At 38.6% G+C, this 17240-nt stretch overlaps 5 protein-coding genes and 1 long non-coding RNA gene across 7 annotated transcripts; 4 read left to right on the top strand and 2 right to left on the bottom strand.

The window, feature by feature from the left end:
- Positions 1 to 1167: 1167 nt before the first annotated feature.
- On the top strand, positions 1168 to 5622 carry LOC103433961 (mevalonate kinase-like). Of its 2 annotated transcripts, XM_070820849.1 has the most exons (6): positions 1168 to 1269; positions 1600 to 2080; positions 2904 to 3147; positions 3246 to 3499; positions 4314 to 4727; positions 5149 to 5622. In XM_070820849.1, exons 2-6 carry the CDS (start codon positions 1948 to 1950, stop codon positions 5265 to 5267), a joined length of 1164 nt encoding a protein of 387 aa, XP_070676950.1. In that variant the 5' UTR covers positions 1168 to 1269; positions 1600 to 1947; the 3' UTR covers positions 5268 to 5622. The 2 variants fall into 2 exon arrangements, with proteins under 2 accessions (XP_070676950.1, XP_008370497.3); XM_008372275.4 differs by lacking the exon at positions 1168 to 1269 and having other exon boundaries at positions 1494 to 2080.
- Positions 5623 to 6767: 1145 nt separating this feature from the next.
- Positions 6768 to 7803, top strand: LOC139195093 (uncharacterized). The gene is made up of 2 exons (XM_070820286.1): positions 6768 to 7714; positions 7770 to 7803. Exons 1-2 carry the CDS (start codon positions 6768 to 6770, stop codon positions 7801 to 7803), a joined length of 981 nt encoding a protein of 326 aa, XP_070676387.1.
- Positions 7804 to 11495: 3692 nt separating this feature from the next.
- LOC103427688 (NADPH-dependent aldehyde reductase 1, chloroplastic-like) lies at positions 11496 to 12075 on the bottom strand. The gene is made up of 2 exons (XM_070820847.1): positions 11733 to 12075; positions 11496 to 11627 (listed from the first exon to the last, which is right to left on the bottom strand). Exons 1-2 carry the CDS (start codon positions 12073 to 12075, stop codon positions 11605 to 11607), a joined length of 366 nt encoding a protein of 121 aa, XP_070676948.1. The 3' UTR covers positions 11496 to 11604.
- Positions 11954 to 12785, bottom strand: LOC139195371 (glucose and ribitol dehydrogenase-like). The gene is made up of 3 exons (XM_070820848.1): positions 12586 to 12785; positions 12462 to 12505; positions 11954 to 12091 (listed from the first exon to the last, which is right to left on the bottom strand). Exons 1-3 carry the CDS (start codon positions 12783 to 12785, stop codon positions 12081 to 12083), a joined length of 255 nt encoding a protein of 84 aa, XP_070676949.1. The 3' UTR covers positions 11954 to 12080.
- Positions 12786 to 14238: 1453 nt separating this feature from the next.
- Positions 14239 to 15862, top strand: LOC114824586 (uncharacterized). Its single transcript, XR_011579841.1, has 2 exons — positions 14239 to 14564; positions 15187 to 15862. It is a non-coding gene; the product is annotated as an uncharacterized lncRNA (long non-coding RNA).
- Positions 15863 to 16236: 374 nt separating this feature from the next.
- On the top strand, positions 16237 to 17165 carry LOC103433960 (uncharacterized GPI-anchored protein At3g06035-like). The gene is made up of 2 exons (XM_008372274.4): positions 16237 to 16357; positions 16458 to 17165. The coding sequence occupies exons 1-2, from the start codon at positions 16279 to 16281 to the stop codon at positions 16958 to 16960; spliced, it is 582 nt and encodes a 193-aa protein (XP_008370496.1). The 5' UTR covers positions 16237 to 16278; the 3' UTR covers positions 16961 to 17165.
- Positions 17166 to 17240: the final 75 nt, after the last annotated feature.

Genomic DNA, 17240 nt, shown 5'->3' with positions numbered 1-17240 from the left:
ACTTCAATGTAGCACAGATACCTGCACTTTCACGATACCTTTCGATACGTATCGAGGATTTCATTTGAAGTATCGTCTACTATTTTGTGTTGTTGACTATGGGACACGGCTCATATACAATTAAGATACTCATAAGATATTTATCTCGAATTAAATTATGAACTTTTAGGTGGTTGTAGTGTCTAAATGCCGTTCTTATGGGTATGGTTTGCCCACTCGGACATTCATGGACGACTTATTAGGTAAGGATTAATCATTTCGGTTTTGGAAGTAGCAATGATCATTTAACAGGAATGTAACTGTGACGATATTCCAACTTAATTATGCACTATATTATAAAAAAATTAACATTTAATATTGTGTGTGGTTAATTTGTACAATCAGATTAGCATTCTCGTTGTAGGTTAGTTTCACTCGTAATTGTGGTGACCCCATTGTCCGAAAGCCATGGTCAACGAGGAAGGTAGGCAAGGTAAAGAAGAGTGGGCGCTCGACAACAGTGTTGTTGTGTGAGTGGGGTAGTTCCCAACCAAAATCCAAGGCCCCGTTTTGTTTTTTTTTTTTTTTTTTTTTTTTTTCGACATAGAAGGAGAGATGAAGAGAATGATAGCGAATGTGGGAGTGAGAAGTTTTTTATTTTTAATTTTTTTTAAAAATTAAAGATATCTTAGGGTTACATATAAGTGAGATTTTGAAAAAAAAACAACAAAATTTGGTTGTGTGAAATTACATTTCTGCCCCATATTTCTTATTCATGTTTTGTTTTAATTAGATGGTTAAATTGGTAAAATTGGTAATTTCATAGGGTTTTTGTTGACAATGAGTGTTTTATGAATTAGTAGAGATTGAGATGGTGGAGGACGGTTTTAAACTTTGACAATAATTTAGAAGAGAAGATATTTTGATCTCGGTACGCATGGACGTTAACCCAACATTTTATCCACTCGTGCAAAGCACACTCCGGTCTCATAACATATGCTTGAAATTGGCTCTTGTACTCGATCCTGCCAGCTTCAGGATCCTAGACTTCTTGTTTGGTTTTCGGGATTTGATCGTAATGGATAATTCTCGATGCATGTTGAAAAAAGAGATGAGAAATTATTCATTCCGATCACCTCAAAATGGGAGATTAGAATAATAAAAAATATCTTCACGTCTAATCCTTTAAAAACGAAAAATTATTCATTTCTACCTTCACAGTTACCCAAGTCCTGAGAATCAAAACTTTGGATACAAATATCGCATATCGTTGATCTATCCAACTATGTAGTATTGAGTTACCCCAAACATAGCATAAAGTTAAAACCATATTCAATTTAGTACAATCCAATCCCGCTTGGAAATGCTTATTTAAAAAGCACTTCTGCTCAACGCTCTATTTACAAAACATAAAAAATTATAAAATAAAAAAAAGTGTAAAACGATTTTTGCGTGCTTCCTCCAAAAAGGTACCCAACACTATCAAAAGTGTTTTTGATTATATGAAGCCGCCGATAATTGTATTAAAAGAACAGTCCAAATAGACTGTCGGTTCAATCTCTGACAATCCTATTCGATGCTGAGCTAAGCACCAATTGTACTTGGTTTCGAGCGGATAAGATCTCGAAACACTTCTACACGGTGGTGCCAGCACGTGGTTGGTGCACGCGCCACCTCCTGCATGGAGAAAAAGGGACCTGAAAAACAAGGAGCCAAAAAACGAATCAGAAGGCAATGCGGCGTTTGAATAAATAATGAAAGAGGCCAACTGTGGTTGGTTGCAGCAGCCTAATTTCGACTTTTCTTACATTAATGGACCGTATATATTTTAACCCACCAAGTTCCAAGTTCCAAGTTCCAACCACCACACTCTCCTCGCACCAGGGAGACTCTCTGCAATTTTCAGAATTGGCATCAAAATATTTGGATTTGGTGACCAGATTGGAACCATTCAACTAGTTTCAAGAAATGGAAGTGAAGGCACGAGCTCCTGGAAAAATTATACTCTCGGGGGAACATGCTGTTGTTCATGGATCGACGGCGGTGGCTTCCTCCATTGACCTTTACACCTACGTCTCTCTTCGCTTTCCCACTCCCTCTGGTACTCTCTCTCTCTCAAACTCTATTGGGTTTGTTTCAGTCTATCAATTTATATAATTTATTTTTTGATGTGGGATGTTGTTTGGAAGATATCGTTTTTTGAGGATTCATGGGTTTTGCTAAGATATCATTTTTGGGTTATGAATGGTTTGCCAATGCAAAGATTTTGCGTCTTTTTTATGGTTGGATTGATGGGTTTTGCTTAAGCTTTTAAGTGATGACATTTCCAATTCAAAAGCAAAAGTTTGCATCTTTTTGTAAGCTAAAAATTCAGCTTTTGGGTTGCCATGAGGTCAGGATTCATAGAAACCCTTTTCAGATTCTGGGAAGTTCTATTGGGTAGGATGATAGTGTGTCTGAAACTTCTGTTCTGTTTCTGATTAAGCTTTGTGACTCTGTTGCCAACCGCGAAAAGCTTGTATCTTTTTGTGAGATAAGCTTAAATTTGGTTGTTCTGTTGCTCCAAATTGTGGTTAAAAGATATCCTCTTGAGATTATTTGAAATTCTATTTAGTGGATGAATCTGATTAGATAATTTTGTAGGGTTTAAGTTATGTTAGAAGTCTAATTGCAAAAGTCTGAGCCTTTTTCCGAGTTAAGCATTTAGCTACTGGATTGCATGAAATCAGTATTTAAAGAAGCCCTTTTTAGATTCTGGACAAATCTGTTTTCGGACGACTCTGACTATTGGCCTAGTTGAATTTATAGGGTTTAAGTTATATTAGAAATCTGTTTTCGGATATGAACATAGTAAAGTTCATATGTTCATGTCCAGGTTCATTTTGAATAATTTGTCACTGACCGCCTTTCGCTGTTATTCATAGATAGTGATGATGCACTAAGACTCCAGCTCAAGGAAGTTGGATTAGAGTTTTCATGGCCTATTGGTAGATTAAAAGCAGTCCTATCAGAATTAGATATTCCCAACTCATCAGTGCCAACCTCATGTTCACTGGAGTCGACTAAATCACTTGCTGCTTTAGTTGATGAACTGAAGATTCCAGAGGCAAAAATTGGACTTGGTGCTGGAGTGTTGGCTTTTCTTTGGCTATATTCATCTATCCAAGGGTACGCAATCGTTATTTGTTTGTATAATCGACTACTTTCAGTTCTTGACTCTTGATTCTTATTTTCTCGTTCTCTGATTCCTTTTCTTTATGGCTCAGATTTAAGCCTGCTACTGTTGTTATCACTTCAGAACTTCCATTGGGTTCAGGCCTGGGATCATCCGCTGCATTCTGTGTTGCACTCTCGGGTGCTCTTCTTTCTTTCTCAGATTCTGTAAGTCTGGATTTGAGCCACAAAGAGTGGACCAGTTTTGGGGAAAGTGAACTTGATTTGCTGAACAAATGGGCTTTTGAAGGTGAAAAGATCATCCATGGAAAGCCATCTGGAATCGACAATACAGTTAGCACATACGGTATGTTATTTTGTAACCTGTGTCCAACACATTATCTTCCTTCATCAATATCTCATTTCTTGTTCTTCTTCTTTTTTTTGCTTTTCTTGCCTTGGATCTTTGAGTTATAGTTAGATAAATAGTTTGTCTGGATTAATACGAAAAATTCTACGATGCCAAACAGCCACTTGTGAAAAGGAAAATTTTCAATTTACTCGAAGCCACAAATTTTCGTACATGAAGAGATTCATTTATCTCTATGCATCTACTTCATTAGTGCTTACTAGTACCCCCAAAAAATTGTCTTACCAGATCCACATTGTACCTTGAAGTTCCTTATAGGGCTTTTCTTCGGTAAGATAGGAACTCTATTGAGGTTGATTTGGTTAATCTATCCTCCTTTATTCTTTGTAATCCAAGCCTACTGTTGGTTCCGAAATCTTGTTAAAAATCAAGATTATGTGAATCGGTGTGGAACTGTTAAGTTGCTAAACGCTTTACTATTTTAGTTAATGTTTCAAATAACCTGAATTTTGAGGATGAGTGGGATTATTGTTGAAGAGGAATCATGGATTTTCCGATACTGGCTCATCGCGACTAATCTAGAAACCGTTGTTTTTCAATCACCTAAAATTATAGTCATTCGGGATTGATATCTCAGTAATTACGAGGTATTCAAATATGCGTAATGGTATATGGTTTCAGACATAGCTCTCCATATCATCTTTTGGCATATTTGTTGGAGTTCAAATGTTAGAGATATGGAGTATTTTAGTTTCTTTACCTTGTTCGATGCAATGGATTTACTGCTTTTGACGAATCTCTCTTCCAACAGGTAATATGATCAAGTTCAGATCAGGTAGTCTGACTCGCATCAAATCGAACACGACACTCAAAATGCTTATTACCAACACAAAAGTTGGGAGGAACACGAAGGCCTTAGTCGCTGGTGTTTCGGAGAGAACTTTAAGGCATCCAAAGGGCATGGCTTCTGTGTTTAACGCAGTGGATTCTATCAGCACGGAAATGGCTAACATCATCCAATCGTCTGTTCCCGATGATCTCTCCATCACTGAGACGGAAGCGAAAATAGAAGAGTTAATGGAAATGAATCAAGGTTTGCTCCAATGTATGGGGGTCAGCCACGCTTCAATTGAAACCGTTATCCGAACAACGTTGAAATACAAGTTAGCTTCCAAGCTGACGGGAGCTGGGGGCGGAGGTTGTGTTCTCACGCTGCTGCCAACCTGTATCCTTTCATGGTTCCATTTATTTTTAGTTCTTTACCACATTTTCTCATGTCTCGTCATTTTCCTTCTAGTCTCGCAAAATATCAACAAACACGGTTTAACACCTGTTTAGGATTGGTTATAGAAGGGCTAAAATTGCTTTCTGACAACTAAAAGCACTTCTAATTACGTTCAGCAGAAAAACTTAAGAGCGCTTCTGGGTTGTAAAAGCTTTTTATGGAGAGAAGCTCTTCCAAGAGCAATTCCAAGAACCTCTTGGATTTCTAATAATTTTTGTTACATGTTTACAATAAAAGCATTTCATGCAAAAGTGCTTAATTTCTACGTAAGCAGTCCCAAACAAGTCCTTAGTGACCCTTTGTAGTTTGTTTGGTGTTCACCTAGTTTATTTCCCAACGTTTCCTTGACTACATGAATCAGTGCTATCAGGAACTGTTGCTCATGAAGTAACTGCTGAGCTGGAGTCTTGTGGATTCCGTTGTCTGACGGCCGCCATCGGTGGAAACGGAGTCGAAATTTGCTTCGGCGGTTCATCGTAACCTCCCTTCCGAAGTGCTGAGAGTAAGAAGATCTTAAAGCTCCATTGATGGCTGGTAGGACACAAGCTCTCTCTGCTCTCTGTAAATTATTTTCCAGTATTCTGATTTTTTAATCCGATTAATTTCCGTCTTCGTATTTTTTGACGGAAATATTTCAAAAGAACTGGCAATCTGTCCTGGTTCGTAGATTTCTCGTGGCGTAAACAAGATTGTTGCATATACATTTGTTTGTGAGAGATGATATTCTTTACAGCAAGGTGTTAGAATTATTTTTATCTTAATCCTCTTTATGAGAGTGTATTCAATTGATAATTTAAAAGATTTTAATGGATTTATAAATTTATGGAATTTTAAATAGAGGGTGTATTCAATTGAGAATTTAAGAGATTTTAAGGAATTTATAAATCCAGATAATTTTAATTGATTTGTAGATACTCCAGGTAAAATTTTAATTCAATTCTTTCGAAATCTCATTGGAAGATGTGAGATTTATGAATGCTTAAAACACTACAAAATCTCTCCAATTCCTTCGAATCCCTCAATTTAAAAAAAAAATTTAAAATCAAATTTTAATTAAATACATCTAAAACGTTATAAACTACTTTAAAATCCTAATTAAATACATCCAGATTTCTAAGAATTTTAATTAATTATCTTAAAATACTGATTGTATACATTTTGAATTTTAAAAAAATCACTTAAAATCTTAAATGAATACTCCAAATTCATTAAAAGAATTGAAATCTTTCAAAAAAAAAATCTCTCAAAATCTCATTCACAGCTTAGAACTGTTTTAAAGTTGCAAACACACATCATCTTAACAAGATAATTTAAGTCGATAATCTATCTTGTAACTGATTGTATATCGATATATCAATCGCTCTTCGCTCTTATAGAGTCGCAATGTGAGACTAATGTGAGGTTCTTAATAAGAGTCGCAATGTAAGGTTCTTAATAAGAGTCACGATGTAAGATTCTTACATATCATCAATTCTGATCCAAGAAATTGACACTGTTTTATGTACCACAACTTGTGACACTCTTACATATGACTTTTTGTGTCGGTTGTAAGATCCAAAGTTTCCAGACTCCTGGATAGATTTCTTGTGGCACCAAGAAAGGTTGCGCAAAATTTCTCATGAAATTTGAATATGCTTGATAAAGCAGATCTATTGGAAGAAAGCATGGGTGTATGGTGACCTTTACTTTTCCATGTTTTCCTCACTTTTACTTTTCCATGTTTTCTTACTTTTCCATGTTTTCCTCACCTTTACTTTTCCATGTTTTCTGCTCCATGTTTTCTGCTTGTCCTCCCTTTCTTTCGGTTTCTGTTTTCTTTTCCTTTCTTCCGCTCATTTATATGAGCTTTCATTGTACTTGGTTTTACATAATACAAAATATAGACATTCAAAATTCAATATGGTATCAGAGCAGTGACCCTAACCGGCCTGTCTCTGTGATGTTCTCTTGAGGGATTTGTGAGCTTCTTGTCCTTCAATCATGGCTGAAGAAATCTTAGTAAATTTGGAAGGAGACGGCTTTCATGCTACTCCACCATCACCACACTCAGATATTGATATCAACCCAAATCAACGTCTTAGTTCTGTCTTGCTAAATGAGTTTAACTATCTTCCATGGGAGAGAGCAGTTTCTCTTGCTCTGGGAGGACGATCAAAGCTTGGTTATGTTAATGGTGCTATTCCAATGCCTGAGACTACCTCACCGGAGTATGATGCTTGGCTATGCAAAGACCAGTTGGTCATGTCGTGGCTACTCAATTCCATGGATCGTAAGATTGCAGAAATTTTTAGCTATGCTGAATCCTCCATGACTCTTTGGAAAAATCTCAAGGAAATGTATGGAAATCAGAACAATGCGGCTAGAGTGTTTCAGTTAAAGAAGGACATTGCTGGTTTGCAACAGGAAGGAAAGCCATTTGTGCAACATCTTGGAAAGCTGACCACTATGTGGAACGAGCTGAATATGTATCGACCACACACCATCGACGCTGCTGTGCTAACTAAAAGAGCCGAGGAAGACAAAATATTCCAACTCCTAGCAAGTCTGAGTCCTGAATTCGAAGATCTTCGAAGTCATATCCTCATGAATCCCGACCTGCCTTCTTTTTCAAGTGTGTGTGCCACAATTCAAAGAGAAGAGGTTCGAAGGAAAGTCATGACCTTGGACATGAAGGCAAATATACCAGAAGCTAGGGCTTACTTCTCTAACCAAAAACTTGGTGAGGAGAGAGGCTACAAAGGAAAGAAAACTGGCTTAAAATGTAGCCATTGTGATGCTGGTGGGCACTCAAGAGATCGATGCTGGATTCTTCATCCAGAGTTAAAACCAAAGTTTCCTAGGGATAACAAAGGTGTCTCGAAAGGCTCGTACAACCCTTCTTACAAGGCAAATCATGTTGCCACAACTTCTTCTGATGGAGCACTGAAGTTCACCACTAATCCAACTGCACTGATCAACGAGTTTGCTATGTTTCTTCACAAGAAACAAGGTCTTGGAGATAGTGAAGGACCACTAAATCAGTGTGACAACAATCAAACTGCACTACTAGGACAGTTTGCTGGCTTCCTGGCTGGAAATGAAGGCGTGGTACAAAGGGACATCCCAGGTATCTTACACTCCTTCTCAACTGCTCTCAACATTGGTAATGTGCATGATTATTGGATTATAGATTCTGGAGCCACTGATCATATGACTAACAAGTCTACAAACTTGCATAAATTTGAAAAAATTTCTATTCCATCCCAAGTGTCAGTTGCCAATGGAAAAAATGCTATGGTTGTGGGAAAAGGAAAAATACATTTGATCTCAAGTGATGTCGAGTCTGAGGCTCTTTATGTTCCCTCATTCCCTTTTCAACTTTTATCTGTTAGCAAGATCACAAACTCATTAAATTGTCTTGCCATTTTCTCTCCCAAAAATGTGATCTTTCAGGATGTAGTCACCAAGAAGATGATTGGTGAAGGATTTTTCTTAAATGGTCTCTATTATCTTTCCAAGCATATTCAAGTTCCCAAGGTTTTTCAAGTCACTTCAAGCTTAGCTCAAGAACAACAACTTTGGCACCAACGCCTAGCACATCCTTCTGAAAAAGTTCTATCCACCTTGTTCCCAAATATGTGCAAAGTTACAAGTCCTTGTGATGTTTGTCATTTTTCTAAGTTTACTAGATTACCATTTACTTCCTCTTTGTCTAGGGCTAGTAACCCTTTTGAAATTGTGCATTCCGATGTTTGGGGACCAACTATAGAGTCTTTTGATGGATACAAATATTTTGTAACTTTTGTGGATGATTTCACAAGGATTACTTGGTTGTATCTTTTGAAATTTAAAAGTGAAGTGATGGAAGTTTTTCAAGATTTTCATAGACTTGTGGCCACCCAATTTGCTTCAAAAATTCATATTTTACGATCAGATAACGGCACAGAATATATGTCTCATAACATGTCACACTACTTGAGCACGCATGGTATATTACACCAAACAAGCTGTGTTGGAACACCTCAACAAAATGGGGTGGCCGAGAGGAAGAATAGAGATCTACTTGAGAAGACTAGAGCTCTTATGTTTCACATGAATGTGCCTAAAAAGTTTTGGTCTCAAGGAGTCCTTACTGCGGCATATCTCATCAATAGATTGCCTAGTAAAGTGTTGAATTTTAAATCACCTTATGAGGTCTTGAAAAATAGAAAGATCAACTTTTCCCATTTGAGAGTCTTTGGGTGTACATGCTTTGTTCACATTCAAACTCAAAATCGTGACAAGCTAGACCCAAGGGCTGCCAAATGTGTCTTTCTAGGTTATTCATCTACCCAAAAAGGTTACAAGTGTTATAATTCAACAACTAGAAAAATGGTTGTTTCAAGGGATGTTAAATTTGAAGAACATGTTCCTTACTTCTCACAATCACTGGATTACTCTAGACAGGGGGAGCATTTGATGGACTTATTTCCTTTTCCATATCCAAACGGAGAAGATGCAACATGCACTCCTAGTGATCATGTGCCGGATGATGTTAACCTTCACTCGGTGGAACATCTTGAAGATGAAAACCCTTCTTCATCAGAGATTCACACTGCACCCTCCAGTGATCCTTCCAACCATGATGTTGTTCAAATACCTGTAGTTCAATCTCCTACAGTTCGTCGCAATCCTGCACGAGAGAGGAAACTTCCATCCAAGTTGCATGATTATGTGACCTACACTGCCAGGTATCCCGTGACTGATGTTATTGATTATAGCAAAGTCTCATCTTCTTTTGCTACATTCCTAAGTGCCATTAATGAAGCTCGAGAACCTCAAAGTTTTCAAGAAGCCAATCTTCACAGTGAGTGGAGAAATGCTATGGCAGAGGAGCTTCAAGCCCTCCATGAAAATAACACATGGACTATAGTGAAACTTCCAAAAGGAAAGAGGGCAGTGGGGAGTCGTTGGGTGTACAAAACTAAGTTTCATTCAGATGGCACAATCGAAAGGAATAAGGCTCGCTTGGTTGCTCGAGGTTTTACACAAACCTATGGCGTCGATTATAAAGAGACATTTGCTCCGGTGGCAAAAATGAACACTGTTAAAGTATTGTTGTCGGTTGCAATTAACAATGCATGGCCTCTCTTTCAAATGGATGTTAAAAATGCTTTCCTGCATGGTGAACTTGAAGAAGAGGTTTACATGAAGCTACCCCCAGGTCATCCTCAATTAAACAATCCAGAAATGGTGTGCAAACTCCATAAATCCATTTACGGTCTCAAGCAAAGTCCACGTGCATGGTATGCCAAGCTCAGTCATGTTTTGGAAAGGGTTGGTTTTTGTCGAAGTATTGCAGATTCTTCCCTATTTGTTCGTTCTAGCTTAGTGGGTAAACTAGTTGTGCTCATTTATGTTGATGATCTAATCGTGACAGGTGATAATATGTCAGAGATTAATGCTCTTAAACAGTATCTCAACAACAAGTTTGCTATCAAGGATCTTGGCACTCTCAAATACTTTCTGGGCATCGAGATGGCACACTCTCACAAGGGTTTCTTCCTCAACCAACGCAAGTATGTCATGGATCTTCTTCACGAAGCAAAAATGACAGATTGCAAGCCTGCTCGTACCCCCTTGGATAGCAACTTGAAGCTAAAAACTCACGGTGATCCAGTTCCCAATTTAAGTTACTATCAAAGAATGGTTGGCAAACTCATTTATCTGACTATCACACGTCCTGATATATCATATGCTGTCAGCATTGTTAGCCAGTTTATGCACTCTCCAAGCATGGATCATTTGAAGATTGTTCATCGTGTGCTACGTTATCTTAAGGGTTCCATTGGTAGAGGAATTCTTATGCGCAACAATAGTCACACTCAGATCTCAGGCTATACCGATGCTGACTGGGCAGGCAATTCTCTCGATCGCAAGTCTACCACTGGGTTTTGTACGTTTGTGGGAGGCAACCTAGTTACCTGGAAAAGCAAGAAACAAAGTGTTGTTGCACGCTCTAGTGCAGAGGCAGAGTATCATGCTATGGCGTCCACTGCTTGTGAACTTATTTGGCTCAAAAGCCTTCTGTTGACTTTAGGTTTTCCTCATCAACAACCCATGTCCCTACACTGTGATAATCAGGCCGCGATGCACATTGCATCGAATCCTGTATTCCATGAGCGAACTAAACATATTGAAGTTGATTGTCACTACGTCAGAAATCAAGTTCAGTCCAAGGTGATCGACACTCACTACACGCGCAGTCATGATCAACTTGCGGATATTTTCACAAAAGGATTACCCTCTGCTGATTTTCAACGTCTTTTGTTCAAGCTTGGATCAATTAATCCCTTTGATCCAGCTTGAGGGGGAGTATTGGAAGAAAGCATGGGTGTATGGTGACCTTTACTTTTCCATGTTTTCCTCACCTTTACTTTTCCATGTTTTCTGCTCCATGTTTTCCTCACCTTTACTTTTCCATGTTTTCTGCTCCATGTTTTCTGCTTGTCCTCCCTTTCTTTCGGCTTCTGTTTTCTTTTCCTTTCTTCCGCTCATTTATATGAGCTTTCATTGTACTTGGTTTTACATAATACAAAATATAGACATTCAAAATTCAATAAGATCATTTCTTGATCACTCACGTTACTTTATTTTTATTGAGAAAAAGTACGTTACAAACTTTTTTTACCGACAGACAATTTCACATCAGATATTGATCCGCCGGAGCCTAAGGGACACAACAGACATTTCCAAACCATTTAATCAACATTCTCTCCATACATACAAAGGAGACACTACTTAGCTTACTATATTAATATTAGTACTCAAAAGACAAAACACTCCTTCACAGACCCCTTCAAGCATTTACTATAACGCCACCTGCAAATTAAATAAAAAAAAAATCCCCCAATTTGTCAAATAAATACGCAACAAAACAAGCATGCAAACAAGGATGCACATCACAGATATACGTCAGATATTTACCGTTGGGATGGAAGACTTGGCCGGTGTAGTAAGAAGAGAAAGCTTCTGAAGCAAGGAAGACGTAGGTCGGTCCAACCTCATACGGCTGCCCGGCGCGCTGCATTGGCACTTCGTTCCCAAATCGTTGGACCTCCTCCTCATCGAAAGATGCTGGAATCAACGGGGTCCATATCGGTCCAGGAGCTACACCATTAACTCGAATGCCTCGTTTAACCTGCTGCAGTGCAAGTCCTCTTATGAAAGCTACGATGGCGCCCTTAGTTGCACAGTAATCAAGTAGGCTGTCACTTCCCTTGTACGCGACGATCGATGTTGTGCAAATAACGGAGCCACCTTCTTTCATGTGCTTCAGTGCATGCCTAACATTACCAATTAGTAAACATCAAATTCTCATACAATTATTAGGGTTTTTTTTTTATCAAAATTAAAAAATCTTGCTGCATATCTGCTTATCAAAATATTCTGCTACACACCCTGTAGGGTGTGAAAGACAACGTACGGCCACACGTATATATCCACTATTTGGCCCCAGCCAGAGGAGTGTGTTACATGTGGATGTATAAAGGGCGTGTCCACGATGCGAAACATTTCAGATCGGTAAATTAAGAAATTTTGCATGTACTTAAAAAAAAATTAAGAAAATTGAACTACTACACTCCCCTTAACTCTAAAGGTAGGACCTCGATTTTGTGAGCATCATACTCAAAATATAAAAGTTTAGAAATTTACCCTCATTTATTAACACTTCCATTTTCTTCTTTCCTTCACTTACCCTGTCATGAAGAAACAAGAAAATATGTTGGTCCTAAACACCCTCTCCAAACGGGCTCATCAATATCCTCAACAGACTTACCCTGTCATGAAGAAACAAGAAAATATGTTGGTCCTAAACACCCTCTCCAAACGGGCCTCATCAATATCCTCAACAGAGCCCGCCTTGTACTGCTCGGCGGCATTGTTAACCAGAATATCAATGCGGCCGTACGCGTTGGCAACCTCATCGACAACCTTCTTGCAATTTTCATCAAATCCCAGATCAGCAGCAAGAGCCATGGGCTCCTTGGCATCAGAAGCCTTGACCTGCTTGATCGCTTGGAGCGTCTCCTTTGCGTCCTTGTCCTGCTTAACTTAACAATTGGAGCGTCCTTGATCGCTTGGCACACCGATGGTAATGAAAATTATGTTATGTTAAGCAGCTCAATAAAACAATGTGATGTACTTGGAGCTTATTGGAGGGTTTGTAATCAGGGTTTGTGAACTGAGGAGTGGGATCCATGGCATGTTCTTTCCCTGGCTGAGTTCCTTGCCTTTGAGGAGGGAATTGCTGCTTTCCACCTGAAGCCATTCTTCTATAAACTCTATGTACTACTTTTCAAAGTTGATGGAGATTAGGGTTTATTGCAGTGAACTCCTGATCTTGAATGGTGGCAAGGTATCAAGCTATGGAATTTATAGCTATCTTGAACTGACACTTGGAAGAACAGGTGGCAGGGAGCTGTGTCTACGTGTCTTGAAATTTGCATGCAGACTACACATCTGTGAAAACAAACAGTTTTGTTGACATGGGCCATGGCCATGCCTGAAGATAGTCGAGAAGATTTTCTGAAAAGTGATAAGGATGAGCTAATACTCTTTTGCAGTATGAGATAGGTAGAGAGAAGAGCAAATTTTGGATCATGATACGGATCTCTTCTCTTCACCTCAAATTATCCTAAAGTAACAAAGATTTATGAAAAAAGCTGATCGTGCACTTTAGATAAGGGTTAGGAGTTACCAACTCCTTATATATTTAAGTCCCTTAAAATCTTTTCATGTGGGCGCCTCTCACAAAATGGAGACTCTAGCTAAATATGTGGATAACAGATGTGGGACGTGAAGCATGTGTTGGTAGTGTTATAAATGAATTTATATTGATGAGAATAGTTATTTGTACGTGCTTATAGGTATGTTAGGCTATTCTTCGTATACGGCTATTTGTTTGTTGTAGTTGTAGACCGTAGAACTTTTACTTTTTTTAGCTAGTTAAGATTCATATATGAATCAATCTGTTTCGATATCATTATTTAATGTAGATGTTTCAACGTAAAAATAATTGGCAGGAGACTCGCAGAACTTCTTCAGCACATATTACTTTTTATGTGATAATACTTCACATCAGACATGTTATTCCACGTCATTTTAATTTATGAGAAAGGAGATTTATTGTGTGGAACCAAAATATATTAATTTAACCAACAGACCTAATTTATAAGTTAATGCATTGAGATAATAAACCACTCGTAACGAGTAAGAAATTTGATGTGCAATCAATAATAATTTAAAAATGTTAATTAATACTTAAGTAACAATATAACTATCAACAACTATATCATTTAATTTAAAAATTAGTTTAAAAACAAACTCTCTAGTGTTACTCTTTGACATATCCGTAGATAGTTAATCTATTCCGCAATAGAGCCGTTGAAAAAGGTCCTTGAGCCATGCTTTGCATGTCGTCCACGTGCAAGGCCAACTGGTAGCCAAGTAACTGATACATGTCAATTAGGCACCAAGTTTAGCGTTGTGTAATCGATCAGCTCTCCAACACCTGGAAGATTGCCTTCGAAAAAGGGATACAAGGCATTGGTAAACTCATCGTATAACAATCTCTCAAGTCTCTCATCCTCTCTCTTTCTCCCTGGTGCTCTCAATCTAAAACCTCATTTAATTTCCAGAAAAGGCCTTCAGCCAGAGCATTAATTGAAACTATGGCCTCCCTCATCGAACTTAGCTGCTTCTTCTTTGTGATTGCTCATTCCCTTCTCTTGCTTTCTCCGTTGGTGCAGGGTGCTGGTATGTGCTCTCTCTCTCTCTCTCTCATATCTGTGTTCTTGTACATTATATGTATCTATATATGTGTGTGTGTGTGTGTGTGTGTGTGTGTGTGTGTGTGTGTATGTTAGGCATGACATCTTACTAAATCTGCAGAAAACTATACTTGGTATGAATGCATATTTTTCCATTTCTTCGTTACTAGCAATTAACCAATTACTCTCTAGTTTGTCGAAGTTTAGGGCGTGTGTTTCTTTTTCTCGTTGCATTTACTTGCTATTTTCTAAAACAACCAATGAACTTAGTCTGTCAAGATTGTTATAAAAAGTACTAATGGTTGTTGTGTCACGGTCTATGTGAGTGTACCAAGTCCAAACTATGCACCTATATATATGTTATCCCAACTTGATCACTCAAACCTAGACACCTAGGACTATTAGAAAATAGCAACAATAAACATTATTAATAACAACCTAATTCCGACAAAAATCCGAGACTGGCATTAGTTTGTGAGTCTGTGATTCACATATATCCTTGGAGATGGCATGCAATTAAGTTAGTGACAGGCCCATAGTTATAGCATTGGTATGATATTGCAGTGGCTAATCCATTCTCAAAACTTACTTTACCTATTTGCCTGCAGATAAGGATGAGGACAACCTTCTCCAAGGCATTAACAGTTACAGAACCTCACTAAACCTGCTGGCCCTCGTCAAGAACGGTAATGCAGGCTGCTTAGCAGAGCAAATTGCTGATGACATGGAAGACCAGCCTTGCAGCAGTCCCACCAACGGAGCCAACATTCTGGCAACCACGCCGACTCCGCTTGCCAATCTTCCCAAGCACTTGAGTAAGTGAAAAATCGATGCCAACAGCACATCAGCCGGAGTTATTCTCCCTATTTGTGTGCCTCATTTGGTCCCAACTCTGGTGCTTACCAATTATACTCACCGACCGCAGTTCGCAGAGTGTCTGAACGATTCGAAGTTCACCGGAGTTGGGCTTGGATCCGAGGATGATTGGATGGTGGTGGTTTTGGCCACAAATAACCCAGCTGGAAGCTTCGCTAATGCAGCAAGCTCTTTAGTTTCAACTGTTGGTTTTGGTCGTTTCTTGGTCACCTTTTTGCTAGGGTTGTGTTTTATCTTGGTTAGCTGAAGTTGTGTTGTGTGTGCCAAAATATTTGAAATTTGGTAGTTGTGAACTAGCTAGGGATTCCAATTGTATGTAATGGCTGAACTACATTATGTTTTCACTTCATGTAGTGTTATTTGCATTCGATATGTGCAAAGCAGAATAAATTTACCAAATTTAGGGTATCTTTGTAGTTTGTGGTTTTCATATCGGAAAGTCGAGAAACTTTGCAAGGGTTTTTAAGGATTTCGTACCCATTGAAATATCGGTTTTGAGATTGGAACCTCAACTATCAGTATACTTACGCCTGTGCTCCACCTCACCGGAATGAAATAGATAACAACCAGAATCTGTCAGCCAGAATTCTCTAGCAAAGATATTATTGAACCAAAAGAGAATTGGAGAAACATCTCTATCTACTTTTAATTTATGGAGAATTAGAATTCCTTGGCATCCAAGGCAACTCATATGAAGCAAAGAATTGAACCCAAAACCCTAAAAGACAACATTAACCCACAAGCAATCTTTTTATTCCTCCCCAACTGGTGTATATTTATGCACCCTATTCTTGTCACAAGGCCACTGTCCTAGCACTAAAACAATGGCCTCCTCCAAGCTAAGCTACTTTCTCTTTTATGTTCTTGGCTTACTCTTTCTTTCTCATCCAGTATTTTCAAACGGTACTATTATCTTTCTCGCGTCTCAAAACTTTCGCTATATATGTTGTCATTTAATTTGTTAGAACAAAATCATTTCTCTAAAATCTTATTTTCTTTGCAGATGAAGAAGACAAGCTTTTCCAAAGTCTCAACAACTTCAGGCAATCCCAAAAGCTTCCGGAGTTCAAGAAGAACGACAATGCAGCTTGTCTAGCCGATAAACTCGCCGACAAGCTAGAACACCGACAGTGTTCTAGCTCACAGAAGTACAGCATCGAGCCAGGCAACGGACCCAAATTCCCGAAATTCGACAAGCTCAGGAGAAGGTGCCATATCGAAACCAACTCGACAACAGCCGGCATCATTTGGCCCGTCTGCGTGCCGGATTTGGACGAGGATCTTGTGCTCAACAACTACACTCGCTCCCATTACGCAAAATATCTGAAGGATTCTAAGTATGCAGGTGTTGGGATTGGTTCTGAGGATGATTGGGTGATTGTTGTGTTGACCACTGACGCACAAAGTGGAAGCTTTGCGAGCGGCGCAGCCTCTTTGGGTGCCATTGGCATGATTCATTACATGGCGGCTGTTTTGGTGGGGTTGTTCTTGGTTTTGCTCTGCTGAATTGCTCTTCTATTTTCTCTTTTATTGTGTTGGAATGTGATTATTTTTTCCCTTTAATCTTACACATAATAGTAAGAATGTGTAACAACTCCACTTTCTTTGATTTAAATTATCTTGTACTTATTCATCTTTAAGACAAACCTATTTTCGATTGTAATTAAGTGACACCTATTTTCGATTGTAATTAAATGATGGATTGTTTTAATGGTTGTGGTCTTCCGCTTCAACTTATTCTGTTCTGAATCTAAACTTTTCTATCTTCCATTTAGTTTAGATTATC

Source organism: Malus domestica, chromosome 04 (genome assembly GCF_042453785.1).
Source record: "Malus domestica chromosome 04, GDT2T_hap1".
Classification (NCBI taxonomy): Eukaryota; Viridiplantae; Streptophyta; class Magnoliopsida; order Rosales; family Rosaceae; genus Malus; species Malus domestica.
Note: the sequence above shows the minus strand (reverse complement) of the source record. Positions and strands in the feature narration are given on the sequence as shown.

Bases quoted from the DNA above. Each gene is read 5' to 3' on its own strand.
- LOC103433961 (XM_070820849.1), top strand. From the start codon at position 1,948: ATGGAAGTGAAGGCACGAGCTCCTGGAAAAATTATACTCTCGGGGGAA. The intron at 3,148-3,245 runs GTACGCAATCGT...TTTATGGCTCAG, and splicing joins CTATATTCATCTATCCAAGG to ATTTAAGCCTGCTACTGTTG. The intron at 3,500-4,313 runs GTATGTTATTTT...CTCTTCCAACAG, and splicing joins CAATACAGTTAGCACATACG to GTAATATGATCAAGTTCAGA.
- LOC139195093 (XM_070820286.1), top strand. From the start codon at position 6,768: ATGGCTGAAGAAATCTTAGTAAATTTGGAAGGAGACGGCTTTCATGCT. The intron at 7,715-7,769 runs GTTCACCACTAA...TTTCTTCACAAG, and splicing joins TCTTCTGATGGAGCACTGAA to AAACAAGGTCTTGGAGATAG.
- LOC103427688 (XM_070820847.1), bottom strand. From the start codon at position 12,075: ATGAAAGAAGGTGGCTCCGTTATTTGCACAACATCGATCGTCGCGTAC. The intron at 11,628-11,732 runs GTAAATATCTGA...TTTAATTTGCAG, and splicing joins CCAAGTCTTCCATCCCAACG to GTGGCGTTATAGTAAATGCT.
- LOC139195371 (XM_070820848.1), bottom strand. From the start codon at position 12,785: ATGGCTCTTGCTGCTGATCTGGGATTTGATGAAAATTGCAAGAAGGTT. The intron at 12,506-12,585 runs GTAAGTCTGTTG...TCTTCATGACAG, and splicing joins TCTTGTTTCTTCATGACAGG to GGTAAGTGAAGGAAAGAAGA.
- LOC103433960 (XM_008372274.4), top strand. From the start codon at position 16,279: ATGGCCTCCTCCAAGCTAAGCTACTTTCTCTTTTATGTTCTTGGCTTA. The intron at 16,358-16,457 runs GTACTATTATCT...TTTTCTTTGCAG, and splicing joins TCATCCAGTATTTTCAAACG to ATGAAGAAGACAAGCTTTTC.